The sequence below is a fragment of the Perognathus longimembris genome, chromosome 8 (genome assembly GCF_023159225.1).
Source record: "Perognathus longimembris pacificus isolate PPM17 chromosome 8, ASM2315922v1, whole genome shotgun sequence".
Lineage (NCBI taxonomy): Eukaryota > Metazoa > Chordata > Mammalia > Rodentia > Heteromyidae > Perognathus > Perognathus longimembris.
Genome location: NC_063168.1, coordinates 24,610,205 through 24,631,838, shown reverse-complemented (window position 1 = coordinate 24,631,838; position 21,634 = coordinate 24,610,205). Strand labels below are relative to the sequence as shown.

At 39.7% G+C, this 21,634-nt stretch overlaps 1 protein-coding gene across 2 annotated transcripts in view; it reads right to left on the bottom strand.

Annotated features, from left to right (window-relative positions):
* Gmcl1 (germ cell-less 1, spermatogenesis associated) overlaps window positions 1-21,634 on the bottom strand; it is a 46,228-nt gene that overhangs the window by 2,532 nt on the left and 22,062 nt on the right. The window contains exons 8-14 of one of the 2 annotated variants that reach the window (XM_048352671.1): window positions 21,208-21,298; window positions 14,857-14,994; window positions 11,452-11,521; window positions 6,519-6,594; window positions 2,972-3,117; window positions 1,545-1,632; window positions 1,049-1,435 (exon numbers count right to left, since the gene is read on the bottom strand). In XM_048352671.1, the coding sequence (XP_048208628.1) occupies window positions 1,319-1,435; window positions 1,545-1,632; window positions 2,972-3,117; window positions 6,519-6,594; window positions 11,452-11,521; window positions 14,857-14,994; window positions 21,208-21,298 (726 nt within the window). In that variant the 3' untranslated portion in view covers window positions 1,049-1,318. Of the gene's footprint in view, window positions 1-1,048; window positions 1,436-1,544; window positions 1,633-2,971; window positions 3,118-6,518; window positions 6,595-11,451; window positions 11,522-14,856; window positions 14,995-21,207; window positions 21,299-21,634 lie in introns of those variants that run through there. The other variant, XM_048352670.1, reaches the window with a different exon arrangement.

The window sequence follows — 21,634 nt, the reverse complement described above, 5'->3', positions numbered from 1 at the left end:
ATGAAATGAAATGTAAGACTCTATGGGTAAATCAAATAGTATAATTTTTTAATTGTAGTTTTAGAGGCGATACAGCAAGGTTAATTTTCCATTTATTGGCTAATATGTACATTTCATTCCTTTTGCTTAGTACCAGCTGTTCCTCCTCTCGTTCCCTCCCATCACTGCCCTTGAGTTGCTTGGTTCACTTTCATCAATGTCCAGTGCAGCTGATGGGTCCCTCTGCAGAACTTTCCCCCCTTTCCACTGATTCTGTGCCCTCCTCCCACCTTCGCTCAGATGTGCACATGTATACACCATTTATGAGGTAAAGAATTAAATAGTATAATTCTTTTTATTTTATTTTTTTACTTTTGGCCAGTCCTAGGGCTTAAACTCAGGGTCTGGGCACTGTCCCTGAGCTTCTTTTGCTCAAGGCTAGCACTCTACCACTTGAGCCACAGCACCACATCTGGCCTTTTCGGTATATGTGGTACTGAGGAATCAAACACAGGGCTTTATGCACAGTCAAGAATTCATTATATATACCACAAAATTAAGACAAATAAGGGAAGGGTGGATCAAAGGGAGGTGAAAATGTTGAAGGAGAATGACACTGATCAAGACACATTGTATTCATAAACTATTTTGTTAAATGGCAAAAATAACATATCTTACAAAATTAAGAAAGGTGAGGGAAAGGGTAGGCATTGCTCAAGATGCACTGTATTCATAAACACCTTTGTACAACTACTTAAATATAATAAAAACATATTTTTTAAAAACAGTATGCCCTTGGGAATGTTGATTAGTTTCAACAGGTTCATGCCTGTAAACCTAGCTGCTCAGGATGCTGAGACCTGAGGCTCGAGGTTCAAAGAGAGTCATCTCCAATTAGCTACCAACAAAAAAAAAAAAGTGGGAAGCAGACCTATGGCTCAAGTCATAGAGCACCAGCCTTGAGCTCCAGTACTGGCACAATAAACAAACAAACTTCCTCTGCATCTTAACATTCAAATTCTACTTTCTGAATGTTGAATGAAGAAACAAACCTACAGTGCAGAAAAATGTTCTCAATATTTAAAGAGTTATGGAGATATAATGGGTTATCTACAAGGAGTCTGCTATGAATAAACACTTGAGGTTCATAGGTTTCTGAAGATGATGTTGGATATAAAACAATTATTTCCTGATAGTCAGCTTTCCCCTGCCCCATACTGAATCGATCTTTTGTTTCTGTTGCCCCAGTTACATTTCTAAAGGGCAGTACCCTCCTTTTCTGAAGTGGGAGACTTCTAGTGTTTGCCACTGGAGCTATTTTCAGAGCTGGGTTATCTGCTTATATACAATGAGGCATCTTGTAGATGAGGCCCACCCAAGTGCACACACACGAGATGGTCCAGGGCACTGAATCAACCCCATGCTTCATATTTACTTTCAGAAAGTTCCAACAACTCTTCAAAAATTAACATGGAATGATTTTAATGTGAATTCTAGTTCAGAATGTTCCCAAGGTTTTAAAGCACAAATCCCCAGTAAGACAACAGAAAGGTAACCAAACTTACCTGGTCCTTTTCAAGTGTAAGTATCTGATAGCCTGTTGTTCTACTACAGATTAATTTTCCACTGCTATCAAAAGAAGCCAACCGTAATCTAGGATTAAAAATAAATAAATAAAAAAATAAACTCGTGATTTTTAAACCGAAATTTCTCATTTTTAACCAGCCCCCCTCCTTAACTTCAATATTTATTTCTTCATATTCTTTCTCTTATCAGACTTTAAAGTCCTTTCAAATTGTAAACTAGTGCCATTCAGATTTTTTATTTTGAAGTATAAAATTACTGTGTTGGACTTGGAATGTGGCTTAGTGGTAGAGTGCTTGCCTTGCATGTGTGAAGCCCTAGATTCGATTCCTCTGCACCACATAAATAGAAAAGGCCAGAAGTGGCGCTGTGGCTCAAGTGGTAGACTGCTGGCCTTGAGCACAAAGAAGCCAGGGACAGTGCTCAGGGCCTGAGTCCATGCCCCAGGTCTGGCAAAAATAAATAAAAATTACTTTGTTATATATAGGTACCATAAAATTTACCATTGTAATTATTTTTGTATATGGTTCTGTGGCATTAAACACAGAATGTCCTCCTTTACTGCTCACCTCCAAAGCGTCTTACCTCCCCAGATAAAACTCTGTACCCTACTAAACACTAACTCCCCATTTTCCCTTTCCAGCCCTGGTAACTACCAGTCTACTTCCTGTCCCCTTAAATTTGTCTTATTTAGGTATGTAATATGAGTGGAATCATACAATATTTATCCTTTTGTAACATGATTACTTAACAGTGTCTTCAAGTTCATTCAAGTTTAGCCTATACTGGTATTCTCTTCCTTTTTCTTAAAACTTGAATTGGGATTACTTTTTCTTTCTTTTCTTTTCCGTCCTCCCTCCTCCCTCCCTTCCTTCCCTCCCATCTTTTTTTCCTTTCCTCCTTCCATCCTTTTTTTTTTTTTTACTAGTATTGTGTTTGAATTCAAGGCCACAAATTTCTTGCTCAGCTTGCTTGCTTAAGATTGATGCTTTGCCACCTAAGTCATGCCTAAAGCCTGGCTTTTTGCTGGTTAATTATGCTGGCTTTAAACTGCTACCCTCAAGACTTCTGTTTCCTGTGTGACTAGGATTACAGATGTTAGCCACCAGTCCCTGGCCCTTAATGGACCCCCACCCCCCTTTAAGGTATCCAATATTCCATATGTGATACCATACTTCAGTTACCAGACTTACAATGGACATAAAACAGGTTGCTATGACTACTATGGATAATGCGATGAACATGAGTATACGTATACAAATATCTGTTCAAAGAATGGAATCTTATGAGTTCCCAGCACTTAGTCATATTCTGTATATTACCACCGTCATTGGTGTAAATGATCAAGGTTTTATTTCATTTCCTATTTTTCCTGTCATGAGAGTGGAGAGGGGGACTCTCCTCTTACCTAAATGCTATGCTCCTTCGAGGCTGTAAACTGACAGATCCACTACATGGCTGATTCAGTGTATTGCGTTTGAAAATGATGTACCGATTTGTATAAGTTACAAGTAGGTCAAAGCCAAAGTTAAAACCTGTCCACCGCCAGCAGTACTATGAGACACAAAAGAGATTTGTTTCAGTTTATCATATTAGCAAGTCAAAAATAAAGTTAAACATGTTTTTCCCCGCTAACTCAGTCCAAGCATTTCTCCCATCGGCCCTCTACTTTTTGCCAGTGCCACTCCTTAAGGCTTCCCATGAAGGACTCTTAGGCCAGAGAAACAGCCTTTGGAATCCTAATTCCTTAAGTCACTTACCTGGTACTATACCTCTCTATGCTTTCCAGAGTTCTACCACAAATTCTACCACAAACTACTACGGCTTCCACTGCAAGTTAAGTAACTTTAGCTTAGGTGCCAAGAGTCTGGATGGATGTAACAATCCACTAAAACCCACCCTATTACTACAAGTGGTGGCTAATGCCTGTATTTTTATCAGGAGGCTGAGATCAGGAGAATACTGGTTTAAGGCTAGGCTAGGCAAAAAGTCTGTGAGACTCCATCTCAACAGAAGAGGCTGTGTGCAGTGGCACATGACTATCATTCTAGTTATGAGGGGAAATATAAACAAAAGGACAGTGATCCAGGCCAGCATGGGGAAAAAGTGAGACTCTTATGAGTGAAAATGCGAAAAGACAGTGTCCCAGCACAGGCACAAGCACAGGCACAAACACACATACAAAATCCTGGCACTGGCACAAAAGAAAAAATAGTAAAAAAAGGGTTGGAGATATGGCTCAAATATGTGAGTGCCTGCCTTGCACTTGATAGGCATGCTCTGAGTTCAAACCCCAGTACAGAAAAATAAAACACAACGTAAAGGTCCACTTTAAAGTATCACTGGGTTATTTTTAAATGCCATTGTGAGGTTCCAAGTGTCATGATTAGCTAGGTAAAATGGAGTATTAATGATAACATAGGGTGATATAGGGAAGTAAAGGTAGGGCTTCAGGGTTTGATTGACAACTGAATTATGATATTAATTCAACTATACAATCTCAGCATATACCAGACTTTATTCTAGGCAGTGGAGATCCAGCCTTGGTAGAATTTATATTCTATAAGATGAATATGTGTGGTGGGAGTAGATAATAGTAAACACAGAATGAAAGAGGAGAACGTCAGGAGAGAGGAGGGAGGCTTGGAGTTGGGAGCTTATGTAAACAAATCCTTAGAGAAACTGTCTGAGGAGGTTGGTGAAGGAGTAGAACAAGAAGTGTTAGGGGGGCTGGGGATATGGCCTAGTGGCAAGAGTGCTTGTCTCGTATACATGAGGCCCTGGGTTCAATTCCCCAGCACCACATATATAAAAATGGCCAGAGTGGCACTGTGGCTCAAGTGGCAGAGTGCTAGCCTTGAGCAAAAAGAAGCCAGGGGCAGTGCTCAGGCCCTGAGTCCAAGCCCCAGGACTGGCCAAAAAAAAAAAAAAAAGAAGTGTTAGGGGGAAAGAGTGTCTTAGGTAGACAGAATAAGTAAAAGCCAGAGGTAAAATATAGGAGGATCTTAACAGGAATAGTAAGATGCCTATTAAGTTATAAGGAAAGAAGGCTGTTTTTTGTTGTTGCTGTTTGGTTTTGTTTTTCTGCCACTTGAGCCACAGCGCCACTTCTGGCTTATGTGGTCCTGAGGAATCAAACCCAGGGCTTCAAAGAATGGAATCTTATGAGTTCCCAGCACTTAGTCATATTCTGTATATTACCACCATATATATCAGTGGTGTAAATGATTAAGGTTTTATTTCATTTCCTATTTTTCCTGTCATGAGAGTGGAGAGGGGGACTCTCATCTTACCTAAATGCTATGCTACTTAGAGGCTGTAAACTGACAGATCCACTACATGGCTGATTCAGTGTATTGTGTTTGAAAATGATGTACTGATTTGTATAAGTTACAAGTAGGTCAAGATGAGCACTTTACCACTAGGCCATACTCCCAGCCCAGGCTGTTTTTTGTTTTGTTTTGCGGGGGTGGTGGTGAGGGTGGGTTAATTTTGGGCAGTGGTGTGGGCTTAAACTCAGTGCTGGGGCATTGTCCCTGAGCTTTCGTGCTAGTACTCTACAACTTGAGTAACAGCCCTACTTCTGGCTTTTTTGGTGGCTAATTGGAGAAGAGTCTCATAGACCTTCCTACTTGTTTGGCTTTGAATGGCAATCCTCAGATCCCAGTCTCTTGAGTAGCTGGTATTACAGACATGAGCCACCCGTGCCCACCTTGAAGGCTCTTTTGAGAGAAGGTAGGAGGCCTGTCAGAGAATAAATGTGCTAGGGAAGTGCAGGAGGAGCACCACACAGAACAAAGACCTGCTTTATGTTTACCATTATGATATTTCATTTAAGATAAATCCATTGGGACATAGTGTTTGTTGTCTGTCTGCATGCAGGTGTGATGGCATGCAAAACTGGGATTTTTAGCAAGAAGTGGGGTTTAGCCATCAGAGTTTGACAGTCAGAGAGGAAAAGGGAGGCTAAAAATATAAACAAGGGATCAGGGATCAGTTCTAGGATGGAAAGTACATTTTAAGGTATTAGGAGCAATGTACTGTCATCCTAAAGGGGTTAAAAAAAATAGTTGGAGTCCAGGGTTCTGGAGCAGGGATGGGTCATATAAAAGGCCTATGAGGTCACATGGTACACAACAGGATAACAGGTATAGTTCTCATTGGTTGCTCATGTTCATGTGCCTGTATGGATCATTTTGTATAAATGGTCTTGATAAAAGGAGGTAGGACCTGTAAATGACTTGTCTGAAGTGGACCTTTTGAATGTGAGAATAATAAAAAAAAATTGATCAAAACTTGAAGACATCTTATAGGAATATTTGGTACCCAGGATAGGGAGAACATAAGCTTACTGTGGAAAGAAGGGCAAGGAACAAACACCCTGAAGTCACCAATGCTGACAAAGAGTAAGGATAAGGAAATATAGTGAGCTCTGTAAATGATGGCAACAGTATGGCCAGAAGAGGTGTTGCAAAAGCATTTCCTTCAAAGGAGCTGTGGAATTAGGAGGAGGAGGAGGAATTAGGAATATGCAAGATACTTCTTTTTCATACTCTGAACACATTACAATTTAACTGCAAACAGAATAACCTTTAAAAAATTAAAGTTAAGGATAAAGGTTGGGATAGATGGCAGGTGGGGACAATGATGGAAGCGATGACAGTGATCAAGATGCATTCTACCTATAAACTGACATGCTGAGTAACGGTTCTTCCTCAACCAGGGAAAGTCATTGTCTTCAACTTAGTACACAGTTCAGGAGTGAAACACAGGGGGACACAGTGAGGGAGGAAGGGGACACTCAAAACCAGCTAGGCAGATCAGTCAACTCAACAAATTAACCTATCACATACTGCAGACAGATAACCTTAACATTCCCAAAGGTAATAATGTAGGTAGCAATTATTTTCTAAAGTGTTTACATCAGGATAGTAAAAATCACAATCCATACTTACTTCACCATCTTTGGCGAGCTTTCTACCACATCTCATGCTATTTCCTTCCAGTTCTTCTTTATTAATTTCTTGAGGCCTAAAATAATATGTAAGTCATAAACATTCATAGGAAATAGGCAATTAGGAATTGAAAAAGAAAGGTGAATTAAAAAGAATAAACATCCTTGCTGCCGGCACCAGTGGCTCACACCTATAACCCTAGCTACTTATCTGAGGATCGAGGTTCAAAGCCAGGCCAGGTAGGAAAGTCCATGCAATTCTTATCTCCAATTAACCACCAGAAAACTGGAAGTGGTACTGTGGCTCAAGGTAGTAGAGAACTAGCCTTGAGCTTAAGAGCTCAGGGACCAGGCCTGGAGTTCAAAGCCCAGAACCAACAAAAAACAAAAAATATCCTTGCTAGTAGATTTTTAAAATAATTTCTTTTGCTATAGATAAAAATAACAAAGCAATGAGCTGCAGCATAGCTTAGGGGTTGAGGGGCTGGCTGAGCATGCACTTAGGCCCTGGCTTCAATATCCAGCATTGTAAAAGAAAAAAATAAAAACAAGAATGTATTCTATTACATTAAAAAATAAAAATGTGCTAGGTGCTGGTGGCTCACACCTATAATCCTAGCTACTCAGGAGGCTGAGATCTGAGGATCACAGTTTGAAGCCAGCCTGGGCAGGGAAAGTCCCGTGAAACTCTTATTTCCAATTAACCACTGAAAAACCAGAAGTGGAGCTGTGGCTCAAAGTGGTAGAGTGCTGCTAGCCTTGCAGCCTTGAGCAGAAGAGCTCAAGGACAGTACCTAGGCTCTGAGTTCAAGTCCCACAACCACACACACACCTTTAATATTTCAATAGTTTACCTAACTTCTACATTATTTTTATTCTAACTGAGCCAACAAGAGAAGAGGAAGAAAACAATCTGAGAACTCTACTTACCAGGAAAATAAAAGACTGAAAAATTGAATTACCAAGTAAAAGATTAAAATCTCTTACTTCTCTAAGATGTGATTTAGTTATCACTTGCCGCTTGATGTTGCTTATTTCATGCAAACTGTTTTTCTTATGCTCTAATTCTACAAAGTCAATATCACATAGGAAAGAAAGTTGTATAATTCTGTTTATTATTCTTTGATCAATTCCTTACTTTCAAAAACCTTTTAACCAGGCTGGGCGATATGCTTGTAATCCTAGCTACTTAGGAGGATAAGGTCTGAGGATCACGGTTCTAAACCAGTCTGGGAGAAAAAGTTTGTGAAACTCTTATCTCCAGTTAATCTCTAGAAAACTGAAAGTAGAATTGTGGCTCAAAGTGGTAGAGTGCTATCTTTGAGCAAAACAGCTCAGGGCAGCGCACAGGCCCTGAGTTCAAGCCTTACAACCATCAAAAAAAAAAAAAAAAACACCCACAAAAAAACCCTTTATAATCAACTATGAGAAGCACTTATTATTTCAAGTTGTAATAATAAATGACACCATTATCAGTTTGATAATTTCAAATGATAAGAGCAGCACAATATGTCCATTCAAGCATTCACTCACATGTCTGACATCAGAGAACTCAGGGTGGCAGGACTAGACATGACTAATGGCTATTATAATGTGGAATGAGGCGTGATGATAATGCCTGAAGAAGGCATGACTTCTCTCTGTGGAGGGAGAATAGTCATGCTGAATGGGAGCCTCTGGAGGAATGAGGAGGAGGAATGTGCATTCTGTGCAAGGGGAAGGAACACACACAGAAGGAGCAGTTGCCTGTTTCTTTCTTTTAAAAAAATCTGTAAAAAGAAGACTGGAGAACAACAGAGTAGCAAATTGAAAAGGTATATAGTCAGCTGGGACATAAATGAACAGGAGAGGAGGTAATTTTTGAGGCATTTGGGGTAGACAATTGAAGGTTCCCACTGGCCATGCTAATAAGTTTCAACCTTTCCTGCTGGTAATAGAGAACTCCCAGACTTTTTATTATAAAAAATTAAAATTATATTTCCATACAAAATTAGAAAAATAAGGATGCTGATCCCAATTTTCTAGCCTCAATAATCTTGAATAGCAACAATCCTTTGTCATCAAATCTCTGGAAATGTGTAAACTGGTAAGTGACATAGCTTTTTTGCTCAAGGCTAGCAGTCTATCTGTTGAACTGCAGTTCTACTTCTGGCTTTTTGATTGTTACCTGAAGATAAGAGTCTCACAGACTTTCCTATTCAGGCTACCTTTGAACCTTGGTCCTCAGATCTTAGCCTCTTGGGTAGCAATTGGATTACAGGCATGAGCCACCAGTGGCCTCACTTAACAGCTCTATTTCTGTTATAGAAAAACAGCTTTGTGGGCAACAAAGAAGAGAATTTGTACCAAGAAAACTCTAGAGATCTTATTAAGAGTATAACCTAGTACCTGGTCCTCTCCTTAGTGGCCTGCACTCTGAGATGCAGTATCCATGCAGATGGCTCAGTATCCAAGGAATAGAACATTTTGTCTTGGATAATGAATCATATATTTTTACCCCACCCCCGGTGCTAGGGATCAAATCTGAGGTGTCATACTTGGTGGTAGGCCAGCACTCTTCTATTGAGCTATAGTCCATATCATATACTTCTGAGGTCAAGAAAATGAGATACTTATTCTAGCTTAGTCTTGTGAGTAAAGTGATTATTTACCTCAATGAGAATAAAGGTAGAAAAAAATCTTGGAAAATAAACCCAAAATTTAAAGCTGAATGTATAGGATGAGTCATTATTACTCACACATTACAAAATGTTTCAAAACTGAATTCCATTAAGTAATAAAGTCTTATTTTCTGGTTCTTGATTAATTAATTATATTTCTACTTCAACCACTTGTTCTATATTACTTATGTTAGATAAGTATGTTGTCATTACTGTTAAAAAGGTAGAATTTTACTTATAAAACATAAACTAAAAACTCTGGATAAAGAATCTTGAGGGCTGGGGATATAGCCTAGTGGCAAGAGTGCCTGCCTCGGATACACGAGGCCCTAGGTTCGATTCCCCAGCACCACATATACAGAAAACGGCCAGAAGCAGCGCTGTGGCTCAAGTGGCAGAGTGCTAGCCTTGAGTGGGAAGAAGCCAGGGACAGTGCTCAGGCCCTGAGTCCAAGGCCCACGACTGGCCCCCCCCCCAAAAAAAAAAAAAAAAGAATCTTGAAGTCATCATGAATTTATGTAACTCATATACTATTTGTATATAAACTTGTAACCAGGCCATTATTTTTAGGGAGTTCTTTGGCATATAAAAATACGGTTAAAAGAGACTGGGATGGCTATACATCCTTGGATCATACTTGTAATCTAGCTACTCAGAAGGGTGAGATCTGTGGACTGTAGTTCATAGGCAGCCCAGGCAGCAAAGTCCATGAGACTCTTATCACCAATTAACCACCAAAAAAGCTGGAAGAGAGCTGTGGCTCAAGTGGTAGAGCACTAGCTTTGATTACAAGAGCTCACAGACAGGTCCTGAGTTCAAGCACCAAAAAAACAAAAAGGAGAAATTGGGCAAAACTTCACATTTCCAAATGCCTCTTCTATGTATTGGAGGTAGAAGGTAGTGTCTCGTCATACTGTCTATTTCAAAGAACTACTGTAAGGATCAAATAATAAATGGGAAAGCAATTGTGCTGCAAAGTATAATATAGTAAAATAACTGATGATGTTCTTTCTCTTAAAGTAAGGAAAATCTATGAGTATCTTGTTAGGGAGTCATATGCTTGGGGGAAGGAGGGCATCTATAACCAGATGTTTTAAATTCATTTTGTTCTAAGATCTTTCAAAACCTGTTTAGTAATTAGAATTGACAATACGCCATATGAAAATTAGCCTTACCTACATATAAATATAAAAAGCATGCTTAAAAGTATTATTCAAAGTAATATTTCAATATATGTCAAAAGAAAATAAAAATGAGTAGGTGAAACCAAGTGTACCTTCAATTTTACTAATGTTGCAAGCAAAAGTTCAAACACTTTTCACACTATCTAATTGACCAGAATGGTATTTCTAAGATTTATGTTATAAAAATATAAGAAAAAGGTTGATTATATGATCTTTAATAGTTTGAGTTTTTAATACAGTATTGATCTTTCAATATAATGAATGCACTTAAAAATTAATTACAAAAGTTGTGGGCTGGGGGCTGGGGATATGGCCTAGTGGCAAGAGTGCCTGCCTCGTATACATGAGGCCCTGGGTTCGATTCCCCAGCACCACATATACAGAAAATGGCCAGAAGTGGCACTGTGGCTTAAGTGGCAGAGTGCTAGCTTTGAGCAAAAAGAAGCCAGGGGGGCTGGGGATATAGCCTAGTGGCAAGAGTGCCTGCCTCGGATACACGAGGCCCTAGGTTCGATTCCCCAGCACCACATATACAGAAAACGGCCAGAAGGGGCGCTGTGGCTCAAATGGCAGAGTGCTAGCCTTGAGCGGGAAGAAGCCAGGGACAGTGCTCAGACCCTGAGTCCAAGGCCCAGGACTGGCCAAAAAAAAAAAAACAAAAAAAAAAAGAAGCCAGGGACAGTGCTCAGGCCCTGAGTCCAAGGACCAGGACTGGCCAAAAAAAAAAATGTTGTGGGCTGGGAATATGGCCTAGTGGCAAGAGTGCTTGCCTCCTATACATGAAGCTCTCGGTTCGATTCCCCAGTACCACATATATGGAAAATGGCCAGAAGGGGCACTGTGGCTCAGGTGGCAGAGAGCTAGCCTTGAGCAGGAAGAAGCCAGGGACGGTGCTCAGGCCCTGAGTCCAAGGCCCAGGACTGGCCAAAAAAAAAAAAAGTTGTTGGTATCTTTCTTTTTTGGACTAGGGGTGTAGCTCAGTGGTAGAGTACTTGCCTAGCAGGTGTCAGGCCCTAGGTTCCATCCCCTGCCCCAAATCTTTTTTTGTGTTTCTTTCAACATTAACAATAATATGATGTAATATACTTACCCTACTTCACTATCTTGCTCTGCCCGGAGCATAGCAAGCCACTGCTGTTTATACACAGAAGCCAGCCATTCTAAAATATAAACATTAACAATAAATTGAAAGAGCACAGAATTTAAACAAAGTAATTGTTAAAAAATGTTTTCATTTCTAAACTCAAGCTTAAAATAGCAATTTCACAAGTGTGTGACTACAGGAGGTGGTAGGATTGTGGTTCAAAGTCAGTCAGGGATGGGGGGTGAGTTTGGGAGTCTCCATCTCAACTAATAAGAAGCTAGGCATGGTGTCATTCCAACTATACAAAAAGCATAAATAGGAGGATTGCAGTCCAGAACAACCTGGAAAAAAATTTGAGACCCTATCTGAAAATAAAGCAAAGAAGGGATAAGAGGCATAGCTCAAGAGGTAGAGCTCTGCCTAGCAAGCACAAAGCCCTAAATTCAAATCCTGGTACTACAGAACAAAACAAAAAACTCAAAAGCATATAGCTAGTCTGACATGGTAGTACATGCCTATAAACCCAGTACTTCAGAGGTAAGGCAAGAGAACTACAAACTCAGGACCAGACTGGGCTACATAGAAAGACCTAATCTCAAAATGACAAAATAAACAAAAAAAGGTAGGAACCTTTTATTTAACAAATGTATAAAAATATGGCTTTATTTGAATTACATATATTTAAATTAAGATTTAAGCTGGGGGCCGGTGGCTCACGCCTATCATCCTAGCTACTCAGGAGGCTGAGATCTGAGGATTGGGGTTTGAAGCCAGCACAGACAGAAAGGTCTGTGAGACTCTTATCTCTAATCAACTACTCAGAAAAAGTCAGAATTGGTGCTGTGGCTAAAGTAGCCGGACATTAGCCTTGAGTAAAAAAGTTCAAGGACAGCTCCCAGGCCCTGAGTTTGAGCCACAGGACTGGGGGGGGGGGTGAGGTGGGGGACAAGGGGGGACGACACAGACTTAAATTCCTACACAAAAGTATGTGCTGACATTTAATAGTTTTATCTTTTCACAACTTACATTAACTTCCATTTGTGAACATCATTCCTAAACTGTACTGTCCATTTTTGCCAAAATAGTTTTTTTTCCCTTCATTAAATTATCTAAAAAGAATTCAGTTTCTGGGTCACTGCCATCCATCTCTAAAGAGAAGTGTGACTCAGCAGTCACATAATGCAAAGGGCATGGAAAGCTCTACAGCTGTGCAGAAGGCACAGAGCAGGGACGAGATGGATGAATGAGGCTTCAGGATTTACCCAGTAGAAGTGACTGGGTGATGAAGGCAATTGTGAGAATGACCTATCACCATCTGCCATGAAATCAAGCCTTCCAGGGAATTAAAGAGGCAGGGGAGATTTGAAAGACGGGTAGAAAGTGGAGGGCTTCAAAGGAGCTAGAACAGCAGAAGCAGAAGAGGGAATGAGGGTAGGAATGTGCTAGAGGGTTCTAGCATAGCCTGATAACTCTGAGATTTCTGATGATGATAAATTGTGGGTTACAACCAGGGTTGGAGGTATTCCCGTGGGTACCAAGTGCCCAGCCTTCTGTAAAAATGAACATCCCCGGAAACAAGATCAAATACCTAGGAGGCAGAGTAGCCAAAGGATTATTCTTATGCATACATTATGTGATTGGCTGAGGAATAGCTAGCACTTGCATGAGTGTAGAGAATGACTAGATTGGGAGAGAAAGGACAGAGGCTCAGCTCACATACATGTTTGCAAAGGGCACTGAGGGTTAGGGTGGGCAGTCTGAACTCCTGGGCCTCTATCAGCAGGATATGACATAAAGTCCTAGGGAGACTACAGAATCTTGTAGAAAAACTGAATAAATGGAGGGAAGAATAAAAGATCTTAAGATTTTGCTGACCCTGACTTCAGAGCAGGTAATAGGAAGGCATGGAAGAATGGTACTGAGACAGATCAGAGATGTGAGAGTGGAGGAAGTGTGACTATGGATGGAGCAAAGCCTTCAATTAGCTCACCTGAGATCAATCTGATTAGAAGAAATAATGGAACTCAATGTTGACTAATTTTTTCTTTTCTCTCTCTCTTTTCTTTTTGTATAGTGCTGGGGCTCAAACTCACGGTCTTGTGCTTGTGGTCAAATGCTCTATCACTGAGTGGTCCTTCTAGCCCCCAATTTATTCCAGGTTTAAGATGAATTCCTACTGACCCTATGTATCAATTTTTGTCAGTAATGTAAGCTATGTGGCTATATACAAGGTAAGTTTTCCTGTGCTGGGAATAGAACCCACAGCTTGGCACATGGTAGGCAAGCACTTTAGTATGGCTATGTGATACTAAAGCAAATCTTTCAAATACCACACAGTTAACTTAGAAAACTAAAGCAGTTGTTTCAAAAGATTTATATTATAATTATCAAAGAAATACTTGATTCAACATATGTAAGATTTTAAGAAAACAAAATAAGCAAATTAAAGGATTACTACTTTTTTTAAAAAGCAGTTATGACTTTTAAATACATCAAGAGTCTTTTTTCTTTTTTCTTTTGCCAGTCCTGGGGCTTGGACTTAGGGCCAGAGCACTCTCCCTGGCTTCTTTTTTGCTCAAGGCTAGCATTCTACTTCTACATCAAGTTTTTATTTTTCATGCTAGTTGATCCTGAGGATTCATCTCAGGACCCAGGTACTGTCCACTTGGGCAAAGTTTCACTTTTGAGTTTCTAGTAGTTAACTCAAGATAAAAGACTCATAGACTTGCCTGTCCACGGCTGGCTTTGAACCAAGATCTTCAGATCTCAACCTCCTCAGTAGCTAGGACTTTAAGTGTGAGCCACTGGTGCCCAACCAAAAGTCACTTTTGAAAGTCTGATAGAATAAAAGAACATCTCGTGCTGGGCATGGTGGCACATGCCTGTAATACTAGCATTTGTGAGGCAGAGAAAGGAGGTTCTAGAGGAAGGTTGTGGGTAAGGGAATGCATTCATAATATATAATGCATATCCTATAAAACTAAGTGGTACAAACTCCGTTGTACAATTACTTAATGATAATAAAAATTTTAAAAATTAAAAAAAGTTTGAAGCCAACCTGGGCTACATAACCAGACCCTGTCTCAAGACACAAGGCTGAGGCGGTATGGTAAAGTGCTTGCCTGGAGGGCACAAAGCCCTGAGTTCCATCCCCAGCACTGCCAGGGAGCAGGAAAACATTCATACTGCAGAATACTATTTACCTATTTAAATATTCTGGAGAGTATTTTAATGAAATATGATCGGGGCAAATGCCCATAGTATATAGTGTGAGCACAGAAATGGTTCATATAGTATGATTTCACTTGTGCATAAAAATGCCTATCTTTCTGAACATTGTTCTTTCCTATCATATATATCACTGCTAGAATCAGAAATCCCTTACAGGCAGAAGCTCATCATGCCACTTACCTGAAGGTACTAGAGAATCTTGTTCAATAATCCTCGCAGAAGCGAGGTCACTGATGATGTACTGCAGCCTTAAATGTCTGAACACGGACACAAATGGTTTCCCTTGTTCGGTGTCAAGGAAGGCTGTGCCTTCAAGATCTGTAAGAAACAGTTAAAATTAAATAGCATTCTTTCAAATCTATTATTCCATTCCTCAATGTTCTTGTGGCAAGAGATGTACACACATGATTAGAATTTAAATAAACTAGTTTGAGGAACTTCAAGCATTATATAAGATACAGGAGATAAGCTGGAGCTTATGATGTGGCAAGGTAGGAAAAGGCAGACTTGAGCAATGAGGCTAGCTCCAGAATCCCTTACCCTGGACTGAACACACCAGCGAATTTAGGGAGCCTTATCTGAGGGTCTTCGCAAGATGCATGGGACATAAAACACCCCTTGGGATTCTTCTAACTTATACTTCATCAACCAACCAACATCAGTTAATGATGTTCTAGAATAAAAAGATACTGTTATCATAAATCTATTACTATATTACTAAAAGAATTCAAACTTTTCAAGTACATGAATGTTTTTCTATAAGTTTTTTTTTTTGGCCAGTCCTGAGCCTTGGACTCAGGGCCCGAGCACTGTCCCTGGCTTCTTCCGGCTCAAGGCTAGCACTCCGCCACTTGAGCCACAGCGCCGCTTCTGGCCGTTTTCTGTATATGTGGTGCTGGGGAATCGAACCTAGGGCCTTGTGTATCCGAGGCAGGCACTCTTGCCACTAGGCTATATCCCCAGCCCCTCTATAAGTTTTTTTTTATGTGTGGTAATGTTTGAACTCGGGGCCTCATGCTTGTTAGGTTAGTGCCCTACCATTTCTGCTACATCTCCATACCTTTTTGCTTCAGATATTTTTCAAATAGGTCGCCACTTTATGCCAGGAATAGCCCTACCTATGCTTGGGATAGGGATGCACTGTGATTACAGATTTGATCTACCACACTCAGCTTGTTTGCTAAGATGGGAGTTTCACTCACATCCACTCACTCACATTATGAAAGCCAGGGTTGGCTTTATGTCTTGTCCTCACAATCTCTGCTGGGATTATATGTGTGAATGTGATTTCCAAAAATTCCTCTTGGCTACATTCCAACATGCTTTCATGAGTAGGCAGGAAATTTTGAGTTATCACCATCAAACAGAAATGTGTGCATAGGCCTTAGTGGAAGTTATCTATTAAACTATATATAAGTTCTATTTGCAATTAAGGACAAGGAAAAGAGATGAGAGCAGCCATCATAGACTATTATACTCAAATATATATATATATATATACTCAAACTATGCTTGCTTCAGAACACAAGATATACTCTACTAAATTATTTTTCCTTCTGATAGAAGCATAGAATTCCATTGTGTATATGTACCACATTTTCCTGATCCATTCACCTACTGAGGGGCATCTGGGTTGGTTCCATATTTTAGCGATGGCAAATTGTGCTGAGATGAACATAGTTGGGCTGGTGACTTTAGTGTGGTCTTGCTTGTAATCTTTTGGGTAGATGCCCAAAAGTGGGGCTGTTGGGTCATAGGGGAGTTCCCTGTTTAGCCTTTTGAGGAACCTCCATACTGTTTTCCAGAGTGATTGAACAAGGTTACACTCCCACCAACAGTGTAGTAGGGTTCCCTTTTGGCCACATCTTGCCAGCATCTATTGTTACTAGTTTTCTTGATACATTCTTGCTGGGGTAAGGTGGAATCTCAATGTTGTTTTGATGTGCATTTCTTTTATGGTAGTGATATTGAGCACTTCTTCATGTGTCTCCTGGCCATTCTCATTTCCTCTTCAGAGAAGACTCTTTTTAAGTCTTTAGCACATTTTATTAAGGGGGCAGTTGTTTCTTTGAAGATTTGTTTTGGGGGAACTTAATTTTTGAGTTCTATGTATATTTTAGATATGAGGCCCTTGTCTGTTGTATGGCCAATCTAAGGGCTTTCTATTAATCTTGCAAGCTATGTCCTTTGCTGTGCAGAAGCTTTATAGTTTGATGCAATCTCATTTGTCCAACCTTTCTTTGATTTGTATATATGTTTATTGGAACTAGGGGAGGAAATGGGGAACATCAAAATGGAGAGACAAAGGTAAAAGATGAATCAATGCAACAGCAATACTTAGAAGACAATATGCTGCAAACCAACTGTACAGGTGGGGGGGTTGGGGAGGGGGAAAGTGGGAGAAAAATGAGAGAGGAAGAAACAAGTTTGATAAGAAATGGACTCACTGCCTGACATATGAAACTGTAACCCCTCTGTACATCACTTTGACAATAATTAACTAAAGCAATATTTTTCCTGAAAACTGAAAATCACCTAATGAAAAGAATAAAACAATTTCCAATTTATTTTTCTCCTCCAAGACAGTGTCTTACTATATAGCTCAGCTTTGAACTCTCAATCTTCCTGCTGCCAGCTGGGAGCAGGAAGTGCTGGGATTACAGGTATGTACTACTACCATATCCAGTTCTCAAATTTTTTTATTAATTAATTTTTTTTTGTTGGTTGTGGGGCTTGAACTCAGGGCCTGGGCACTGTTCCTGGGCTTTTTCACTCAAGGCTAGCTAGCACTCTATCACTTTTGAGCCATAGCACCACTTCGAGTTTTCTGGGAGCTAAGTGTCTGGAAGATAAGTGTTTTCTTGGAGTTAAGTGTCTCAGGGACATTTTGGTCCAGATTGGCTTCAAACTGTGATCCTCAGATCTCAGCAGCCTGAGTAGCTAGGATAATAGGCGTGAGTCACTGGCGCCCAGCTCAACTCTCAAATTTTTATCTCATAAGTTTTCTTGATTCCTGACACTCCCAAAAGTCAATCAAAGCAAATAAGCAGTAGCATACTCTTTTGAACAATTAACTTTGATCATTTATGTCATAGACATGTGACTAGATTTACATCTTTTAAAAAATAATGATGAATTCAAACTTCTACATTAAATGAAATGTGCCAATTCTGTGGGGGTGTACTGAGAATACCAGTAGGGTCTCTTACTGGTTCTCTATCATATGAGTTATAGAAACCTAATTCCAGAATTATTTACTTTTCCAAGAATTCCTAAAAGCCAAAAGCTAAATTTAAGTTTTTCTTGATGGTTAGCATTTGGACACACTAACAGGACAAACTAGGCAAAAACAATTGTGTAGAAAACTTTCAAAGTTTCTATTGCTTCTTTTGTCCTGATCCATAAATAACTGAAAAGTCTAATAAAGAAATTTAAGAGTTATATGTATATATGTATGTACACACACATAAAATGGGTAAAAGGACAAGTTATTTTTTATGCCTCACTTTTAAAATGATGCTATAAAGTCCTTACAAAAAAACAAGGACAGGGGCTGGGGATATAGCCTAGTGGCAAGAGTGCCTGCCTCGGATACACGAGACCCTAGGTTCGATTCCCCAGCACCACATATACAGAAAACGGCCAGAAGCGGCGCTGTGGCTCAAGTGGCAGAGTGCTAGCCTTGAGCGGGAAGAAGCCAGGGACAGTGCTCAGGCCCTGAGTCCAAGGCCCAGGACTGGCCAAAAAAAAAAAAAAACAAGGACATTAGACATACACTTTTCCTTTTGGTACTAGAGTTGAACTCAGCCTGGCACCTGCTAGGCTGATGCACTACTACTTGAGCCAATCTTTAAGTCCAGCTTGGTCTAAGTCTCCTGAATAACTGTGTGAGTCACCTGCTCCTGGCCAGAATACCCTTCTTGACACACTGTTTTCTGTTACATGCTGAAGCTGAGGAGAAGACTATAGGATGCGAAAACTAGACAGATCACAGATCCTATTCTCTAACTGGGCTAGGGTTCTGTCAACATTGACCTAGCCTCTAGAGATTCTATGGAGATCCTTCTGTCTGCTTCACTTTTCCACCCTCCTCACTCTTTCCCCTTTATCTGAGGTTGTCACTTAAATTCTCCCTCTATAATTTTCCTAGTATGGGTTAAATTGCCATGATGTAAACACTAAAATATAATTTAAGATACAAAGTATTTTATTCTTCAAGGAAACCAAGGGAAAACCAATTTATTTTTCTCAGAACAAAGAAACCTGATTATATAAAATACTTATAGTTTTTACAAAAGACACAAAGAATATTTTATTTTGTTTTGTATTGTTTTGTTTTTGGACAGTCCTAAGGGTTGGAACTCAGGGCCTGAGCGCTATCCCTGGCTTCTTTTTGCTCAAGGCTAGCATTCTACCTCTTGAGCCACAGTTCTACTCTTCTGGCTTTTTCTGTTTATGTGGTACTGAGGAATCGAACCTAGGCCTTCGTGCATGCTAGGCAAGCACTCTATCACTCTACCACATTCCCAGCCCAAGTGCTATATTTTAAAATTAAGAATTTCTATTAAGGGGCTGGGAATATGGCCTAGTGGCAAGAGTGCTTGCCTCCAACACATGAAGCTCTCAGTTCGATTCCCCAGCACCACATATATGGAAAACGGCCAGAAGGGGTGCTGTGGCTCAGGTGGCAGAGTGCTAGCCTTGAGCAGGAAGAAGCCAGGGACAGTGCTCAGGCCCTGAGTCCAAGGCCCAGGACTGGCCAAAAAAAAAAAAGAATTTCTATTAACCAGAAGACATTTTAAGAAACTTAAAGGACAACCTTCGAAACAGAAGCACAAAACATAATTATCACAAAAGATGGCTATCAAAAAAACATAAAATCATTGAGACAAATCTGATATTAAAATAGGAGAAAGATCTGAAGAGAAATTTCAAGAGAGGAAACATTTAACCAATAAACACAGAGCTATTTAATCTCTTCAGTTCTCAGGAACTGAATACTGGGTGCACAGTGAGATGTGTACAACTGATGCAAAGTGCTGTGTGTCAGAGGTGCTGTGCTGCTCTTGCTGCCCCAGGAGCTCACTGGACATCACTTCCCTACTCTGCACGCAGTAATGCCATCATTCTAACTTGCAGTAAGCCACAGTGGGCAAATGTGTCCTGTGGGGGAATAAGCTGAAAATCAGGAACTAGGCTTACAGAATGTCAGCTTGTTAGTATACAACTAGGCTGTATATGTTAAGACAAGTGTGCATAATAAGATAACATTATTTTGTTTAAAGCAAAAAAATAATAAACACATATTCAAGATAGTGGTTGGGGATAGGCAGATGAACTCAAAGCACATGAGCAAACTGATGTTAAGAGGCTAAGCAAAATGAACTCCAAGAGAAGGAAACAGGAGGATTTTATTGTTGTCGTTATGTTTAATGTACTAAGTGAACTTCCTTTGGCACACCCCATGTGGCTACTGTCTACATTTTTGGATACACTGGATATTGTATATATGTCTTACCTGAACTAGGGAAGGGAAAGAAAAATGAGGGAGGGTGTAATAAATATGACAAGAAATGTAAAGAAAAAACAAACTGACGCTAAATGAAGATCTGTTCACGGAGGCTCAATATATTATTAAAATTAAAAAGGTGGCCATGTGTGGATAAAAAATGACAGTGAACTAAAAAATATCATAAAACTTTGGGCACCAGTGGTTCATGCTTATAATCCTAGCTACTCAGGAGGCTGAGATCTGAGGATTGCAGTTCAAAGCCAGCTCAGGCAGAAAAGTTGAGACTTTCATCTTTAATTAATCACCAGAAAACTGGAAGTAGTGCTGTGGCTCAAACTGAGAGAATGTTAGCCTTGAACAAAAAGGCTTAGGGACAGCACCCAGGCCCCGAGTTCAAGCCTCATGACTGACAAAAAACTAAGAGTAATGATTTATCTACTTTTTACCTGAGGGACACTACATTTTTAAGATTAGTTTTAGCAAAGTAAAATAAGATATTGTATACTATATTCCCTTCTACTCAGATAAGACTTTACAACTGCTGATCTAAGCCAATTTTAGATGGTCTCTACTAAGAATCTGATGAAAGATATAGAAGCTCTCCCCACAAAAATGTATATTGTCTTGTACATATCAAATTCAATATTTGTGTTAGTGACACACAGAAGCCTGACCAGAGGTCCCCATATTAAGCATGGTTGCCTGGAAGCTAAGAAATGGTTTACTAGGGAAAACTCAAATGGTCACACAAAAGACAAATGCAATCACCATGATCTTTGGTGATATGAGAGAGGAAATAATCATTTGGGAGGATCTGAGCATAAAGAGGGTTTAGGGAGTAATATTGGATAAGGCATTCTGCTTCTCTATCCTTAAATGTCCCCATTGTAAACAGAAAGCTGAGTTAAATAATGGCTCATGTCCTCTCCAGCTCTAAAATTAATAAACAAGTCAGGACCTGGTTTTAATAAATTCAAATTTATAAAATCATAAAGTATAAACAAAATTTTAAGCCATACCTTTTTTCCACTTAGAAAACCAAACATCTGTTTCTGTCAAAAGCTGTTTCAAAGACCCATTCCAAGAAGGCACCAGTTGAAGAAACATCCACTAAGTTAAAAAAAAAATGACAAAATTTTACCATTTTATGACTAAATTTTAAAATCACTCTCACCTTTAAAGATTAATACCTAAAAATTGTTTCCATTTTACTAGCATCTTAAAAATGAATTACTATATGACATGGTTACAAGCTTTAAATTCGTCATAGCATTAATCAAAGCCCCATGATAACTGGATACATATAAGTAAGATTATTTCTTGTTTTGTTTTTTTGCCAATCCTGGGGCTTGAACTCAGGTCCTGAGCACTGTCCCTGGCTTCTTTTTGCTCAAGGCTAGCACTCTACCACCTGAACCACAGCGCCACTTTTGTTTTTTTCTGTTT